At 42.1% G+C, this 19,073-nt stretch overlaps 1 protein-coding gene across 1 annotated transcript; it reads left to right on the top strand.

Annotated features, from left to right (window-relative positions):
- Positions 1-279: 279 nt before the first annotated feature.
- Positions 280-14,190, top strand: LOC115393189 (uncharacterized). The gene is made up of 7 exons (XM_030098050.1): positions 280-433; positions 794-924; positions 1,723-1,823; positions 2,143-2,291; positions 3,096-3,324; positions 3,479-3,699; positions 12,819-14,190. Exons 2-7 carry the CDS (start codon positions 806-808, stop codon positions 12,984-12,986), a joined length of 987 nt encoding a protein of 328 aa, XP_029953910.1. The 5' UTR covers positions 280-433; positions 794-805; the 3' UTR covers positions 12,987-14,190.
- The last annotated feature ends 4,883 nt before the right edge of the window (positions 14,191-19,073 follow it).

Genomic DNA, 19,073 nt, shown 5'->3' with positions numbered 1-19,073 from the left:
TCGATCAACATTATAATGATGGAAAGTTATAATACTGTTTATTTATTAATCCAATTTTCCACTTTTATCCATCATATGTCGAGAATGTTGCCATATGAAGGCGCTGCTCAGTCTTGCACAGGGAGCCTCTGATGCTGCGTCGCGTGCCCATACGTCACGTCTCTGTAGGTGTAATGTGACGCTGCGGACGGCGCACGTGGTCTGTTGTTTACTTCCTCGAGGAACGTCCGCAGGAGTGGAGGAGGGGAGAGGAGGAGGAGGAGGAGAGTGAACGTTGTGAAACAGCATTCCTGGATAGAGTTACGCTGCTCCGCGTTTGCAATAAAAAAAGAAAAAGACTTTCAGACCGACTTTAACGCAGGGAAGCTGCCCGGCCTGACCCGAATCTGCTCTCTTTCCCCTCTTTCTCTTCATTCGGCGCCACATCTCCACAGTATGTATTATAATGTATGGTTTGTTTCCACTGTGCAGTCCCGTTCCTGCTCTTTTGTTCTCCTCGCATGGCTGAAGCGCTCAAGTGTCATAACAAAGCTGTAAACACTGGACTTATGCGTTTTTAACATGTACAAGCAATGTTGCAGCGATATAAATTGTATCTGCTAGTCTAAATGGGTCAGACGTTTTTGGGATTCAGATGGAAAAGAAAACTAACCTATATGAGAGCTACTGTATCAGTATGTGCTGTAGTATGTCTCTGGACATAAAGTGAAATAACACATCAAACTGTGTGTAGCTCCTCAAACTAACTCCAAATTCCTTCACTGTTTTCTTTGGGGGTTTTTTTTCCCCCCAGTTAAAGAGTGAAATGCTTCAGCTGGGAAGCCTGTTCACCCAGTTCCAGCTCAGCTCCAGGCCTCCAGAAAATGCCCCAGGCCACAGCTCCAAGCAGACTCCAGCAGCCCCGCTGTTTCTGCCACATGTCATGCAAGTATTGCAGTCTGCCTGAGCTGCATGTTTACAGTACCAGAGGAGTGTGTGTGTGTGTGTGTGTGTGTGTTTGGTGCAGGAATTATAAGTACAAAGGTTCACTGTCAGTGCCTGGTTTGTGATGAAAAGCAGTGAAAGTCCTCACTTTGGCCTACTTCAGCATGCTGTTCATCATAATAGTGACGTCACCTATATAAAGGAAAAATGAAATTTAAATATACAAACTAAGTAAAAGATAGAGATTGAACATTAGATTCAGATATATTCAGCCAATTTATACAGTGGGTTGCTCTCTATTCTCATGATTGATGGTTTGATTCTAGGCTCATGTGTTGAAATGTCCTAGGTTAAGATAGTGCAACCTGAGATTGTCCCAATGCTGTGTGCATCTTGAATGAGAGCCATGCTGCAGTAAAACACTTTGACAAGGGTGAAAATGTTCTTTACACATAATTTTAAATTTTTTATTTAGAAAGGGGGTTTTTCGAGACCGAATTAGCAGAAGAAGTAAATGAGGAATGCCGAAGTTCCTAAGGCAGATCATTCCAGAGGGACTGGGCCCTTAACAGAAAAAAAAACTCTTGTCTGCTTTGCTTCTTTATCCTGTGATTATTAACAGAAACCCGCTAAACGACTTGGCTAAAGAAACCTTTTTTTGTTTTGAATAAAGCAAAATGGATACTAACAGGTTTAATACATCAACTTGTGTACAACTTGTTCCGCTGCATCTAAAACATGAGGTTTGAAGAAATACCAAAGGATAAAAAAAGCTCATTTGTCACATTTTCACTACAGGAAAATCACAGGGCTGAGAAAGGAAGATGTGTACCGCAATCTTCGCATTCCTGACCAGGTTCAGGCCACGAAAGAGGACATCAGCATTGTGATCCTCTCGGGTTGGTACTTCTAATGAAAAGATCCCTCAAAATAACATGGATGTTAAAGAAACATCATCTTCACCAGTAGTGTGACAGTGAGTGTGGTGGTTTATTGTAATAGACTTTATCCCCAGCTGACTTTTTGACTGGTCTTAGTTGGGAAAGCACATGTCATAATGGTTTTAGTTTCTTAGTAACTCCGGACATGTGACGGTAAGCCACTATGAATAACACCAGGACACTCACACTGAAGCAACAAAATATATTTAAACCTTCAGAGTGTGAACCTTCTTCTTAGACTGATGGTTTGTTTTTTTTTCTTTTATGTCTTATCAAGGGCAAGGAATCTTCTGCATAGACGTGAAAGTCTGGAGAGGAGCTGTTTATATTCGCAACCAAAACTGGCACGTGCGAGTGAGAGATGAGGACCAAGACTTCACCAATACCTGCATAGAGCAGGTTGAAGACCCCCTTAAAGCTATCACGGTAATAAAAAAAAATGACATTTAGCTCAAACTGTTGCAATAGCCTAATGAAAAGCCTGAATGTCAAGCTGTCTGGCACGCTTAAGTCCAAGGTCCATCCAATTGTCCGGCACGCTGTTTTTCAGCCACGCTGTAGCCGGGTTAAGAGATTCTGAGTCACCATCACAATTTATATGGAAATTTCAAACACTACAGCCGGGCTTCCTAAACTTCCTGAGTGGCCACTTCTTCATCTGAAAGGCCATAATTATGTTCACGGGTTGCGGTGGGTGGGTAGGTGGGTGGGGTGGGAGCTGGAAACAGGCAGGTGCCTAAACACAGCTGTCACCTTATGGGTCTGTGTGGAGTCATTCATTTCCATTTCTATAGATGTTCGAATCGGGCTTGACAGAGGAGTGTGGTGCCAAACACACACCACATTATTGAAATAACCCTACTTGAATAGCTTCTATTAACTTCATTAATCTACACAAAGCAGGTCTCTCCTCGACAGTTGAGGTTACATAAGTTTTTTAAATGGGTCCTCTAAAAAAATTCCAAAGTGGACATTTGCATTGTGTGTCTGTTGGGTCATCATCCGGCAGCCGTGTTGAGACATCCCATGAATGTGAGTGCACAGAATGAAAATCTGAACATATATAGAGTTAGATATACCTAAGAAATATTGAAACAATCAAAAATGTAGCTGAACGGGAATTTTAACAAACCGCAGAAACTTGATTTTTCCATTCAGTACAGTCTGGTTCTCAAAATGTTGAATTTCTATAAACAGTTTCTGATGTCAATGTTTAACTGTTTCCTTTAGACCAAGACAGCAAACCTGTGCAGCCATCTGAACAGAAGTGGAGTCCCCGTGCGCCGGAGTCTGTTTTTCCCCAGGGTCGTCTTCCTTTCCCCAGACTGTGAGCTGGATGAGGGGCTGAGCGAGAGGAGGGAGCTGGTCTCCTACGGTCAGATAAACGACTTCCTGAAATCCTTCAGGGAGGGCTATATGGCCTGGTTATCAGACGCCCTGACTCCCTCCTGGATCTCTGGTGAGACGGCCTTTAAAACCATCCACTACTGTAAACAATGATCAGACAATGTTGTTATTAACTGAGAAATTCACCACATGAATGAACCAAGTACAAGTATCTTCTTCAAGTAAAACCTTCAGTTGAGTGAATTTGGTTTTCTTCCGTCCTGCAGGTCATCTGTCGTACAGGCAGATGGAGTCGGTCCGGGAGGTTCTGAGGAAGGTGGGGACGTGGGACCTGGTGCAGCTGCGCTGTGGGGACCAGCTGAAAGGAGACTACCAGAGCTGCCAGTACATCGCCTTCGACCGCCAGGAGACGGACACGCTGGAGTTCTCTGGGGTCAGTGCCCTGTCCACCGATTCGCTGTGGGCGCTGCTGGGACACGTTCCGCAGGTCAGTGGCCTCCAGGCCCATCACTGCACCTCCTGGTTAAAAGCTCAGTGGTGCCTCCAGAATACAAAACCCAACGGTCACCAGCAGGTGGCAGTAGTATGTCACGTCTGGTTCCTCTGCTCTCAATTATTTGTATCTTGATTTGGTCATTTAAGATTAAGACCACAAAAAAATATTATATTTTATTATGTAACATTCTGTTCTATTTTTTTTTTTGTATACAAACATAGCAAGCTCTGATTTAGCGGGTGTTTGCAGAACAGTTTGTTGAAGAGCCATTCAAATTATTGAAATTTCATGTTGAACCTTTTTTTTTGGCACTAAAAAACACTTTATACCTGAAGTGACTGTCTATCTAATTAAGGTGTTGGCCTTTCTGAGGTAAAGTGCGGCTGTGGTGATCACTTCATCATAAACAAGCTTTGATGAAACCTGTTTGGGCATAATGAATTATTATTATAAGCCCAACCCAACAATTTCAGAATTTTACCAGCTTATCACTTGTTTCTCATGATGGTCTTTCTCAGATCCGTTGGTCATGTGGCACATTAGTTACATTTCAATTCGATAAATTAATTGAACGCTTATAAAATGTTGAAGACTGTTGTTTGGTGACATTTTTAGTTTATCCACAATCATTACATTTCCCATCAACCTGAATGCTGTTATCAGTTTATCTGTTAAATTAAGAGCATGTTGCCTCCTAATGAACAGTAAGCGTGCCCCAGCCTCAGCTCTATTACAGATTCACGCCCGCCCTCGGTAGATGGACCACTCAGCCTGGGGTTTCTGCTCGAGCCCACTCAGGCTTTGCCCCCCCCCCCCCAAACACCCAGACTGTATGTACTCTCCCCTCCAGTCTCCAGCTGCTGTGTGTTTGATACATGACCCAACAGTCATTAGACAGTCTCCAGCGGGCCCTTTTCTAGCCCAAGGGGACAGACAATGCAATAACAAAATATATTAAGGCCCAGTGAAGGGAGCCTCCTTCCATAGTTCACCAAAAATATAGCTTGGGGAATATTTGGAAATGTGTTATTGAAACATCTATTTTGTTCAATTCCCTATACCAAGAGTGATTTTTCAGTTATTTCAATGGATCTATCACCAGATGCATCTGTTTCTATACCATACAAGTTACCTTTTTTTTTTTTTTTTATCACCTTTAAACTCACTGAAAGTGTCACTTGAAAAACAACCTCTTTGCATACGTGTGGCAGCTGTAAGGGGAAGCTTGGGGGTGGCAAAGAAACCTGATAGCTCCCCCCGGTATTTTCAGAGCTGGGAAATAATGCATGGGTTTTGATTTGCTACTTGTAAACACACAGAGCAAAAGATCGGTGGTGTGACTCAGGATTTTATTCCCACATGCGTTCGGTTGCGCGAAGTGGCTGCGTGTGCATTCACAGAGCCGCCGCAGAGGTACGAGGTGTTTTCTGTGAGCTCAGGCAATTACTCTGTGGAGAATGGGACGTCTACATGCCCCAAAGTGGAGAATGATTGAGTAGAGTGGCTGTAATTTATTAATTATGGTCTATATTCTTAGACCACGATTCTGGGCTTCATTCAATTTGTATGGATTGAGGGGTAATTACAGTGTGTGTGTGTGTGTGTGTGTGTGTGTGTGTGTGTGTGTGTGTGTGTGTGTGTTAAAAAGAGAGAAAAAGAGCGAAAAACCCATTCATGTCATAAATTAAACTGCAGGTTACTGCTGTTGTTCATCTTCACGTTCTGGTTAGTTTCGTGCAGCCTCTTTATATAATCCAATTTTTTTTTTTTTTTTTTTTTTTTTTTTTTTTTAGAAAGACCCCCAAATTCTTAAAACTTTAATCGTTTCTAAGTGTGCCTCCTAATTGCGTAGCCGAGAAGAAACAATTAGGTTCCTCCGGCCGTAAACTTGACTACGCAGCCCCGCCAGCTGATTAATAGAAGCGAGGCCACCAGACGTAAAGCTTGCAAATTCACAGACAACATCTCAGCTATCAGAGAATGGTCCAAATAATCAGATCTCGGTTGCCGGAGATACATCTCGTCTCCCTGACAGGCTGCAGATTCCACACAAATGTGGCTTGTTAATTTAACTCCGCACTGACATTCCTCTCTGTTTGGCCATCTCCCGGGCTGCACGCGTCACAGGCCCATAATGGAGAGCCTGGTGCGCTCGGTGCTTAGCACAGAAAAGGCAGAGAGGGGAGACATCAACTGCTTTGTGGTGATAATGAATGGAGGCACACAAAAGGCCAGGAGCAGGCCCATTTACACAGCCTGCAAATACTGCTGCCTAAATAGATGATATTGGCTGCCACTGTGGCTTTTTGCTCTCTTTTTATGTGGAGGAAAAATGTATTAGGCCATTTGAAGCAAACACTCACAATAGCCATCGCTGTTACCTATAAATCATTTAGAATAATTACCAGAAAATATAGCTGCGTCCTATATGTGCTGTGCAACCCTCAAAACCGCCGTGCAATGGATTAGTCTGCCTTTTTAAGTGAATCAGAAGGAAATGAACACAAATAACAGCATGTCTTCATTGATACCAGATGCAGAATAAGACCGAACACTTTGAAATCCAGATATATTGACTCCATGGAAACCAAAGTATTCATGCACAGGTTTACGTTTTCCTCATTTAAGCAGCGATAAACTTTTTGAGGTGTTTCTCTGTCCATATGAACCTGATATATGATCACTTCTGGAATGAACAAGTCATGAAAAAAAGTTTTCTGATTTGTTAACTATACAGAAAAGTCTATTAACTCAATTGCATTCATAAAAAAACCAAAAAAAAAAAAGACAGAGTGATATTCAGATATCTGATTGCAGTGTCGCTCTCGAAAAGAAAACTGAAATTGGAAAGAATTTGCAGCGGAGTGTGTGTGTAGGAAGCTACAGAGGCAAAACCAACCGTGCAATTACGCAGCGGAGGAGAGCTGCAGGACCACAAGTGTCTGTGATGAACTAGTGAAGACACCAGCACTTACGCCCTGGAAAGCAGCGATGGGAGCTGACTCGTAATAGCGCCTGATTAAACTTGGTAGAATCTATTTTTCACTGAGCCGCGGTGAAGAGTCCCGTGGAGAGATTCTGCATCTGCCGGTTTGAAGATGACTCAATGTGATTCCTCCGAATTCGTCACCCGGCGTGCCATGCCAGTCATTTCAAAGGGCTCTTCAGCCGCTGTTGTGTTAATTTAGTTAAACACAAACTGCTGGAAATCATGTTTTACACATTCCTATTTAACACAGGTGGAGTTACATATTCAGTGAGTGTGAATGCATGTTTAAAATAAAGCTCCAATGCATCAATACGCCTTAGAAAATGATTTCTTTGAATGTGGAATGAGTGAGGATTTGCAGCATCCTATAACCAGTTTTTTCCAGAACTAACATTTGAAAAAATATGTGAATTTATATGATAACTATAAGGTTATCTGTCTTATTTGTCATCATGTAAAATAGTGACGTTTTTACATTTAAATGCTGTAAAATGATGATGTTTCTGCCTCGCTCAGGTGAATAGTTTTAGGTATTATATCACATTTTGTTATGTTTTTTGGGCATGGCGCAAATAAATCCCCAAATTTCAATTAATCCTGACATTATTTTAAGACCATGTAAATATAATATTAGTGATAGTGCTATTCATTATTAATGATTTTAGTAATAATAGTTTAGCTCTCTTCCTCAGGCGATTTAATAAGATCTTTCATGCTTCAGTGATGGTTTATTTCAGATTCTCACATTTTCCTGACGTTATCCACCTCCTGTTAATTACTGGATTTAGTACGTAAAGAACGCCTTTCTTTGGTCACTGGCCAAGATGTTAATTTTATCTCTGTGAGCTCAGTTATTTGTTTTGTGGATTCAGGATATTACAGTGATCCCCCTCAGTATAGGTTCCAAGATATAATCAATAGGGATTCATGAATAATGAAGAGGCTGAGTGGAGCAGAGGCACTTAATTACAGCTTCAAAAGCCATTCTCGTTAATTGAGGAGAATAAAGGTGATGAAGTGGACTGAACGGCGACTGTCGAGTTTTATAGTGTCTTTGGTGGGTTTCTTTTTTTAAACGAAAGTAAAGAGCTCCCGCCGAAGCCAAAAAAACCACAAGTGTTTAATGTGCTAATTCGCTGTTTTCGTGGATTGATGCATTTCTCGGTTTTAAGTTTTAATATCTTTTGTCCCTCCGCGCGGTCTTCCTCCCATGGCCACCTGCGAGCAGACTATCGTTCTTTTAATGTACGAGCCGATCTGCTGCATATCCAGACAGTGTGTGGTTGCTGTGAGCAACAGATACAGTCGGTAATTGACAGCCCTGCCATCTGTTACAGTTATGTGAAATTATGGATAAACTAGTTAACAGACACTTTGGCCCATTGTCTGTTGTTTTGATAATCACCCTTAATAACGGACGGCATCAATATGGTCTTTAAACCTGATTTGGGACTTAATGGAGTCAGATGGGGGCAGTCAGTGTATGCTCTGGGGGTAATACTGTTAGAGATGTTCGTAAAGAGCAAATTAAATCAGTCATAGATTGTGCCCTCTCAAGTCAGCCAGACAGCCAGACCCATTGAGGAGAAAAAGGAGGGGATTCATATTTTAACCTCTTGCAGAAAATGCACTTATGTAGAGGGAAATAAAGTCAGAGCTGGGTGACTGGATGTAAATGGTTATTACCGACGGTCTAATGGCTTCCTGTTCGCTGAGGTAGGCTGTGTGGAAGCAGAGACATAACTATTCTGACCTTAACCTGCCTTTTTTTTCAGTTTTTTGCATTCATGGCTTTAGACAAATGCAGGTAATGATGTTGACAAACCAAAGTTCAGGCATCTCAGCTGAAGATCCACACCTGCGGCTTGTACAGGGGTCAGTCGGGATGTTTAAGCTTTTCATACACGATAATAACGGTAGAAAATCTCCAGAAAAGCAGTTGCTAGATTAGATAGTTAATGGAAATGTATTTGACATCAGTGTTGAATGCAGGCTGGTGGAAGGACACACTTCTCAAACATGTCAGTTTCCTGGTTTTGTTTTACAAATTGTATGATATGGATGGCGTTTAAGTCCATACATTCATATTTAAAAAATTAAAATGAACCTGCAAACCTCTGCAAATGAAAATCAGCTCTCAGTTTTATACTTACATCATTTATATGTTAAACAGCTTAAACAATTCATGCTCTAATTGTCCACGATCAAGTATTTTTTTTTCACAATTTCAGGGAATTTGCATTTATGCATCAATTGTAAAACACTGAATAAGATTATATCAGCAAGATAAAAGACATAAATAAACCCAAGCTAGTAATTTCAGTAATTTCTGCTTCTTGTGTAAAGGTTTCATTACTTCTGCTGTTGCTATTTCTAAAGTCAAGTCATATTGAGGAAATCATCTGCCATGAATCAAACCACCATGCATGACTTTGCTCATTCCTTCGTCTGATTGAAACAACTGATGATCCTGTAATTCACACCTCGTCATGGCAGATTTTCACGATATTCACCCCCCTTCGCCAAAACCACACAGTGTTTCTCTAATTGCCTCTCAAACCATTTTTGGTCCGATTCCACGACATTTGGCTTGTCGACAAAGATGTTTGGTGTGCCGGAGGTGTGTTACTCAGTGTTCCCCCCCTCGTCTCTGTCTGGTGAGACACCGCCCGGAACAAAGGGGCCGTCGTCTGAAGCCGGTGTGGCGTTACGCTCACTCAGAGTTCAGCTGAAACACTGCACCCATGGCTCCGGGTAACGGGCCCCTGCTGACTGATACCCCGCTGGGATTCTTTGACTTTATCGGAGGGAGAATCTGAACTTTGTGAATGGCAATACACGCAGGTGGTGACACGTCCCTACCCAATTACACAGATCCTCACATTATTCATGCTCATCAGACCCGTCAGGCCTGAAAGACAAATGCTTACGTTTATACCGAAACATTTTGGTCTGCAAAGTGGTTTTCTCTCTCTTTCCGTTATGTCCAGACAAAAAATCGATTCCTAACCTGTGCCATAAAGATAAGAAGTTAGTTTCTGTTGGAAGAATGATCTGTCGTCTTGAGTTTACGAGGGCAAAAGGTGACCGGTGAACCAGAGGCAGGATTTATGACGATCAGCAGACGGTAAATAAGAAGACGGAGTTCGTCCTGTTGAAATGTGAGGACTGATGTCATCCACACACGACTCCCGTAACACAGAAAGTGAGAGGCCGATCGGGGGAGACGTCGTTAGGTGAGCTCTCAGCCCTTTGTGTGACACCCAGCCTTCGCCCCAAGGGTCTCGCTCCCGCCGTGGAAGTGTCATATGCACACAGATTTCTTTGCAGACACTCAGGCCTGTTAGTGCTTGAAATAGTAATGATTCTTCCTCTTCTGTTGGCAAATAGTGACTCTTGGTTCATTCGTCTTGCTGAAGATTGTTTGCTGCTTGAGCATTTCATCTTAAATGTCAGACAGTTTGGTCTTTAGGTGACATTTCATGTCAGCAGCTCCTCGACACTTCTGTTCTGCTGCTGTAATTTAGATACAGTATCGCCTTTATCCTCAAACACTTGCCTCAAGTGCACGAGACGGAAACGTGCAGTGACAGCTCCTGTGCCTGACACACCATCTCTGCTCGACAAACACCTGGCAGGCAGGTAGTCTAGACCACACAGAACACCCGTCTGTGAGTTCAGTCCAACCGTGGAAGCGTTGGAAAAATCTTCAAGTCATGCAGCACAGCTGCTCGATAGAAATATCAGAGGGTGACAAGCACAGAAATGAATGGCAAAGAGTAATTTAAATGTTTAAAAATAACATTGTGCACTCTTCATAGCTGCTTAAAAACATTCTCATCCAGATTTTTGTAGTTATTCTCTTTGCCAACGGATTTTCAAGGTGTGGGAGGATGAGCCTACTTCCCTCAAAGGGCTTCATCCACATTATCACAATGTCAGAATTTACGTTTTTCATCAGTTCATAATTACAATTAGATTTATCAATAGGTGATGAAAAGATTTCTTCTTTAAAATTTAATTAAATTAAGTCCTGAGCTGCTTTGCTACATTGAGCAAATAGTTTGTTTTTTTTCAAACCTCTATTTGTGTTTAAATGTGATGCATGAACTTATATTGCGCCTGTGCCTGATGAAAAATGAAATACTCAACGGTGGTTCCATTATATTAGCTAATTGCTGATCACCAACTCTTATGTTCTCCTCCTATTTGTATTAAAAAAAAAAAAAAAAAAAAAACTCCTTTCTGATGTATTGTCTTGGTTTTTATGCCACTCTGCCACCAGCTGTCATGAAGCTATTTTTTTCATGCATCCCAAATTAATAGACTCTCACTCACTCTGAAGTGTCTGATGCTATTGTAATACAAGCTGGTGGCATCCGGCCAAGGCTGCAATAGAAGACACAATTGTTTAGTTTTTTTTTGTCTTTCTCCATGTTTTAATGCACAGTAATAAGTAAGTAAATGGTGGAAAGATGTGTGTCTGAAATCGCGGCGGCCTTTGTTGTAGATAATTAGGTTAGCAGCAAGAGTGTGCAGGTGCTGAGGGTGTGCTGCGCGCCCGTGTTGTGTTATCGACTTGCTCATATTCGCAGGCTGTCAGGGGTGTCGCACTTCCCATCAGCCCCAAAGCTCACCAACCTCTTCACTATTAAAATGATCACTTTCAATAGCAGACAAAGGAAAGAGGGAACATATCTAGTGCAGGGTATTTTCCCCACCTCTAATGCTTATCTGCCTTTTGATGTCGGCGTAATAAAAGGCCTATTGGGCTTCCACAATGACCTGCAAAATGGACAAGGGCCGATATACTGGGCTCTGACTGTCGCTACCATTAACTAAAAGGCCCAGACATTATGGAGAGCCGGGGATGAAAGTACATGGAAAAAAAAAATAATAATTGAAAAATTGCCTAATGCTAAAGTGAAAGAAAATGGATCTGTGAAAAGGCACTGTAATATTCTGTTATCCCCTGTAAATGCAGCCAAACAAGAGATGTAGCGAGGCATTCTTTTTGAAATGGATGTGGTTCAATTACCTGCATGTCTAAATCTAGTTAAGGCTCCCATTGTCGGGCTCGAAACATAACAGGCAGTTTTGATGTAGTGTTAAAGCGTATTATGCCCTACAACCTACATAAAATCAAGAGAGGGATGACTCCATTCAAGATGTGGAGGGGAATTAAAGCCCACAGTGAGAACAAGGTTAATTTAATATTTATTCTGTTGCAGACTACCATTTGGATCCCCATTCGAATAGAGTTGCCCAATATTTTTCCAACTGAAGCAAAATTCTACTGTTATAAATTTTTTGAAGGTCATTTCACTGAATACTGAACAATTCCTGGGATATAATCAATTATTTCCCTCTAATAGAAGAGGAACTGATCAGAAGTGAACACAGAACTGTGATTTGTTACTAACCGACTGTTTCATTGACCAAACAATGTATAAAAATAGAAAATAGTCTCTTCAAAGCTGCTCAGTGTTGGTCAGGTTTTATGTATTGGCTGCTGCAATGCATCACCAGTAAGATAGATTTAATTTCATTTAGTGGCACAACACATTTATAATCAAACACAGTTCATAAAGAAACACTAAAACAGGTGAAAGTCACACAATGGTAAGATATTGTGCACACATTTCCAACTAAAAATCAGCGTTTTTACTGAATGTGCAAAAAGATACACGCTTTTTATAAACAAGCGTTGTATATCTAAAAAAAAATATGAGCGGTTTTTATAAGCAGCTCTGTGGTTGTTATCCTAGGTCACATCAGAGGACGGACAGAGATTTTCATTGTTGACATTATTAAACACAGTCCCTTTTTCAACAGCTCCAAATTAGTAGATTTAGTCTGATTATCGGCCTGAAAGCCCACCGAGTTCGCGACAGCTTGTACATGTCGGAGTCAAAGGTGAAAGTCAGGAGTGTCTGTTCAGCTCTGACCAAAGGCCAGGAGGCTGCAGACAGGGTCGCGACCCCAGGAAATGGCCTAAAAACAAGCATGAAAAGCGCTTTGTTCCGAGCCACTTTACAGCAGCTTGTTTCAGAACGGAGCGCCGCCATCTTCGGTGTCTGCGACCAGAATAACTTATTCCTCACTCTCTTTCACTCTGCAGGTAACGGTTAAAATGTACAAGCGCGGATCTTGCGGCTGGCTGGGTAAAACTCTGAGTGCCACGACGACGATCCCGTCGAACACCTTCGTGATCTTCAGGATCAGCGGCGAGGAGGCGGAGTCCCGGATCCCAGTGAACACCATTCGCAGCATCACTCTCAGCGCATGACCGCCTGCCGGGACGGAGGAGCGTTCTGCATCACACATGTCCAAATGCCTCAACGTACTTTTGTGCCTTTTGATATGCAGTGTTTCGACTCTTTTATACTGTACTACCAGTTTATAATGTCTTTACCTGAGAATGTTTCTGATTTTCAGCTCGTCGCTGTCGATATTATGTTAATGGACATAGTTTTCAGGCAAATTAGCCTGTGGTGATTGTCTTTCTCTTGTTTTGAATTTCTAGAGCTGCCCCTCACTTTACAGTATCCATTAATTGATCATTATGTGAGCTGATTATGTCGCGTCAGTCGAGGACTGAAGTGTTTAATGTGTTAATTGTGGCGGTTAAATGCCGGTGGCCTCTGGGCTGAGTGTGTTGCTGCCTCCGCCGGCTTGATGGGAAGTTATTTACGGTCTGTTTAGACAGTGTAACTGTAAGGTGCTTTATTAATATGCTCCACCGCGCAGGGGGGACGATAACAGATTCAAGAGCGCACAGGCGCAGCCACCAGCACCATTCATAACTGTGTCTGAGTCACTTTCCATCAGTTACCCGGCTCGCACAGCTGCGCTAACAGCTAGCAATCGTATTTACTGGGTCTGGTCGTGGTCAAAATGAAGTTATTTCCATCAAGATATCAGTGCCTTTAGCTAATGCAATAAAAGGAGCTCTTTCTGTTGATGGTATCTCGTTGTATGGCATCTCTACCTGAAACATCATTACACTGTACTTACTTTTTCAAATGTCTGTTTACAGTTTTACCTGAGGGAGAGATCCTTGAAAGATGCTTGGTTTATTATACACATTATTAAGGCTGTTTTGTTTTGTTTTTTTCCTGATGTCTTGGTTAAAATCGCTCCAATTTTTTTGGTTGTGTATTTTGATAAATTTATTCACTTGTATTCAGAAATTAAATAGTCCTCAGGAGGTGTTTTCTCTCACACTTGACTGTATCAGAAGAGAAGTACTTCAAGGAAATTATTCTTTAATATGATCAGTGGTGGATGCATGCAGGTTTTACCGTAACTTGATTTTACTTTGATATGAAAATGCCTTTTTTATTTAACCTGCAGCACTTTCAAGTGTAAAAGCCAACCTACTCTTAAGCTAAGTGATTCAAGCATGGTTGTTTTTTTTTAAGATCTTTCAGGGGTTTTTATGTTTGTACTCTGTGGTGCTTTAATAAAAACGATTTGATGACTAAATTACATTTTTGGATAGATGCATTTTTTACTAGGTTTCACTTCTATAGTACCTGACTGCTTCCCTGCAGCTACGCGCGCTCTTCTTATCCAAACATACCCGTGCAGTGTCTGCAATAATGAACCCCACATACAAAGTCATTTGTCACGACTGGGCCACAACGTTTCCTTAAAGTCTTATTAGCGAGATGGAGGGCATCCATCAACAGCTCACTCTGCTCTTTGAAAGCATGCGGCCCGTCTCCCAACGCGGTAAAAGACTGGAGATTAGGAACGGATGACTGGCCACGGGGACAAAGGAAACCCTGTTGGGCAGCGCGGCGGCGACCGGGAGAGGAAGCGGAGCGGAAATGGACATGGAGATCAGACCAGAACATAGTGTGACAAGGTAACAAGGTAAACTGATCCAGGCTGCCGTTCCTCTGGAAACTGAATCAATGAGGGTTCTGTTAAAATGGGAATCCGACAGGATATTAAGTTTAGGTAGATCTATGGAAGAATACAATCAGCTGTAAATACACAGTGATTCTTTACATTAAGAACGTAGAATAAGTATCGTAGCGATTGTTTGCATGGAGTGAAGTGAAAACTCATCATCTGTGTTCGCAGTGAAGTCAGGTGTCCAACTCTGACCTCTGTCCGTCTGCTCGCTCCACGGCGTTGCCAGATCAGGTGTTTTATTCAACCTTTTCGTTTGTCCAGGATGTGGAAATGTGGAGGACACAGAGGACAGACCCCTCTGCAGTGGCATGTTCAGCAGCAATCGTCCCAGCCACAACCGTTCACCTCCGCCTGGGTCCGGGTTTTCCGCACTTACCGAGAATTCCAGCGCAGAACAAACTGAACCAACAGTTTGACCTCATCACGTGGGCGTCCGGTCTTCCCTGATTTTGCCGTTTCACCTTGACTGGCTCAAAGGTTCTGAACAGGCGGGGGTCAACGCGGTCTCTCCAGCCGAAATATTTTCTGAGATACAAGCCTGTTTAATCCGTAAAGGGCCCGAGAGATGAAATGGTGTTGCACCGAGAGTCTAACCTTAGAGGAAAAGCTGTTTACTGTAAGTGGGGAAACATTTTGAAACGACTCTTGGCTCCGATTGTGCCCCGGCATCAATACTCTGAACACCCAAACTGCCTGACAGTTTATATTCAGCTGCTAACTGTCTGAAATCCAATCTGTCTGAAAGCTCTGCTGCTTTTTTATTTCAATCTTTCTTTTGAAACAAAGTGCAGCGTAGAGAGTGTGGAATTTGCACGTTCTCCCCGTGCATGTGTAAATTAATAGCGATCAGTTCATTTACTGATCCGAGACTTTTCTTTGTAGGTGTATTTATCTAAAATACCTGTGGAAATTAGAAGTGTTAATCAAAACATGCACCTGTGCAGCTTGGTTAACATTGTCTGAATGTGTCATACAACCGAATGAAGTGTAATCACGATTAAAATACAACTGCAAACTACATTTTACAGGCTTTTGTACCTTTACAACTAAACAGGGATGAAAGGAGGCAGGCTGTCTATCAACCTATATTCTCTCCCTGTGACTTTACTGAATGGAAATGAAGCTTTTGAGCGTGAAAGCACAAGGACTGATGAGGGATTAAGTGTTATTCCACCTCTTGTAGATTTTGAAAATGAAGTATCATGAAGATTCAATTAAATGGTCTGGTTTTTTTTTTTTTTTTTTTTATATGATTCAGTGTCCAACCAAAAAAGGGGATGCACAGTTGTCATAAATAATAAAATAATGGGCATATGGACAACAGGCAGGGGGCTGCTGAAATTAGCCAGTTTTGAAACAACTCTCAAAAGCACTACACTTGTAAAAAAAACACACACACACACACACACACACACACACACACACACACAGAGGACAACAAAAGAGATACAGGATTAAATGAAATGAAGCTTCCTTGCCAATTACGGCCGCAAACGTGGCCACGGCGGGGCTTTTTGTGCATCACACAGGCAGTCTTTTCTCCCCTCGTCCCCATTGAGAGGGATACATTAGCCGGGCGGGATGGATGCAGTGGAGAGGAGCGGAGCGCAGGGTTCGCTGCCATACAGCTCACTTCACGCCTGGTGCTACAGACCTCTCTCCTGATTTCACTCACCACGCTTGTACAGAATGTGATTTTTACCATGTCATTATCTGTCTTTAGCAGAAAAAATAAAAAAAAATTGAAGAAAATATTTTTTCACTTTGAAATGTAAAGATAAATCTAACAACTTAGTTGTGCATTTTTTTTTTTCCCAAGTTTCCATCCATATATGAGGAAATGCATGATTAGAAGACAGTATATATAGTGGTTGATCCTTGTACCTATAGTAAGAATGTCTGGGTTAATGTACTGCCTGGGCCTTTCTGTCTGGTTTGCAGCTGTGAAAAACATCCTTACAGTTCAAAACAAGATGATGACGATTATACGAAACCTGAACGACTGAAACATATAAATCCAGATTTATTCCAGTCTTGTTTTTGACCTAAATACACTTGTTGTACCAAAAACAGTAATAGGATGTTTTATGTTCTATGTCACCTGCGTGACCCTGGACCACGTCGATGAATGCTCTTTACTGTTTCTGGCCGTCGCAGCAGGCCCGCTGGGGTCGCGGTGGGTAAACGCCGGGTTAATGCTGCATCCATCATGCTGTTCTATTTGCGCCATCGTCTGACCTGTTCCACATAATGTTGTGAAATGTGTCAGGTGCCAGATTATCGGTAGGTATGACGATCAATAAATGAATAAAAGAGGGAGCCGAGTGTGATGCTTGGCGCAAGGCAGCAGAATAAACTTCCATGCAATGTTCTGCCGCCTGCCACAAATCTGGGAAACAAATGGACTTGCCCAAGGCAAGAGCCATCAATAATAATATAATGTGTGGACGATGATGAATTAGAACCAGACTTCTCCATGCACGACTGTTCTGTGTACTGAAACATTATTAGTTGAACAAATTGATCCCTGCATTCACATTATTCACGTTGGTCTGCTTAATCTGGAATTGAGTCGATGGGACAACACATTGTTTCACTTCACCGAATTCAGAAAAGTTAATAATGTCCAATAATCAAAAGCTGTTTATGAAAGCACCTCCTTTTTGTCTCATTGATTTGGTTCCATAATGCACGGCGGCCACTGATCACTCAGACAGGATGCACTTAGAAAATGACAAATGTGTTTTAAATTCAATAACATAGATTTTTCTTCCTGTTTATCCACAGGTTAGAGTTTATTCGCATGGTCAAGTCAAACACTAATAAAATGGATGTATTTCCACATTGCGAACAAAGACATTAACTGTGAACAAGGAAACATGCTTCAAATGGTAAAAGAATGATGGAACAACATGAACATTTGCTGCCATTTTGGGGTTCTGTCATTTATTGGATTACCAAATAAATATCTAAATTAGAAAATCTACCACAATTGTGCCATTAAATGGTAATGAAACAGAATCAGCCTGTGTTGGTATATAAGGTAAAAATAACATCTATCACAACACCTGTGTTACTCTTATTTTAATCCCATAACATGGAGCTGTGTTGTACATCAACACATGATACTGTGTCCATATTTTTATGATAAAGAAAACTAATATGACAGCAGTGCTTAATTGGACGATAATGGTTGTCTTTGCTCTGTATTCTTCAAGGGATTTTGTCTCATAAAGCAGGTTGAAATGGATACAAGGAGTCAGTTAAATCTTGGCTACATTCACCCGGAGGCACGGGGGAAACTTAAGCCTCAAAGAGGTGGTGCATTAGTTCTGCTAAGCTAACCGTGAATGCTAATTGCAGGAAGGACAAACTGTAACCCTTGCCCTGTGGCCATGAACCCATTAAACAGCAGCACAGTGGCAGAGCTGTGCAGAAAAGGCCGGCCTGAAAAGGCCTGCAATCTGATTTCAGTTTAAATGGGGATAACAACTCAAAGTTTCCCCTGGGATGTGCCCTCCCTCTATTTTTTTTTTGACAGTTTCAGAAAATAATTGTCTTGTCGCTCCGCAGCTCACCGCAAATCATGGACACAATGCAACAGGTTTTATGCTTTCAAGTGGGATACGGTGTGTGACATGCCGGACTGTCCTACAGAGAGGTGGCTCTCAATGGGACATGGATCAGTTATGCTTAAGTGTTTGTGGTTTTCCCCCCTGGAGGATATTAACACATCCAGCCATGGGACAATATGACACCCTATACTTGGGAAAGTTGTCCTTCACCGCTGCTGCAGATGCTTTGTTGGCAACACCTTTTACACATATTGTAGTGTTCGCAGAAACATGAAAGAACAAAGCGAGGGGCAGGTTTTGCTCGGTGCCATTGTTTTACAGCCCTCGTTTGAAAAACATCCATGCCACGCATTTCATTTACCGAATGATTAATCTCCAGCTCGAAGCCCGAGAGCATAATGGAACCACTAACTAAAAAAAAATCCGTGACCCTCTTGTCACGGTCAGAGATTTTTGATTGACTGCGGTCCGGTTTCCAGGTGAGCGGCCCCTCGTCCAGCCGGCCTGACCGGCCTCCGGAGGAGATGGATGGCTCAGAGTGTGAAACCGGTGGGCTACATGGCCTTGAGCTTCGTCGTCTAATTAGGCTGTAATGTAACTACAATGCTCTGGAGAAGATGCTGGCTTTAAGAGCCTCCCCGGGGCTGCGAAGCCTCGGTGGCAGACCGCGTCCAGGAGGAAGAGTCGGGTTTCATTCCCTTGCTTGGATAAACTGGAAACAGGATTATTATGATATACCTTTTTTTTCCATTACCAAGGAGCTATTAGGCTCATTCAGTATGTTCATACGTTGACCAGAAACAGGCCATTGTCTAACATATATTCTTATATGACAGTGATAAGGTTGTTTATGTTGACGATGTAGTATTTCTGCC

The sequence above is a fragment of the Salarias fasciatus genome, chromosome 8 (genome assembly GCF_902148845.1).
Source record: "Salarias fasciatus chromosome 8, fSalaFa1.1, whole genome shotgun sequence".
Lineage (NCBI taxonomy): Eukaryota > Metazoa > Chordata > Actinopteri > Blenniiformes > Blenniidae > Salarias > Salarias fasciatus.
The sequence above is the reverse complement of the archived record's forward strand: the minus strand, read 5'-3'. Positions and strand labels throughout refer to the sequence as shown.

Coding starts and splice junctions, on each gene's coding strand:
- LOC115393189 (XM_030098050.1), top strand. CDS start 806: ATGCTTCAGCTGGGAAGCCTGTTCACCCAGTTCCAGCTCAGCTCCAGG. Junction 925..1,722: donor CTGTTTCTGCCACATGTCAT/GCAAGTATTGCA, acceptor TTTTCACTACAG/GAAAATCACAGGGCTGAGAA. Junction 1,824..2,142: donor CAGCATTGTGATCCTCTCGG/GTTGGTACTTCT, acceptor TGTCTTATCAAG/GGCAAGGAATCTTCTGCATA.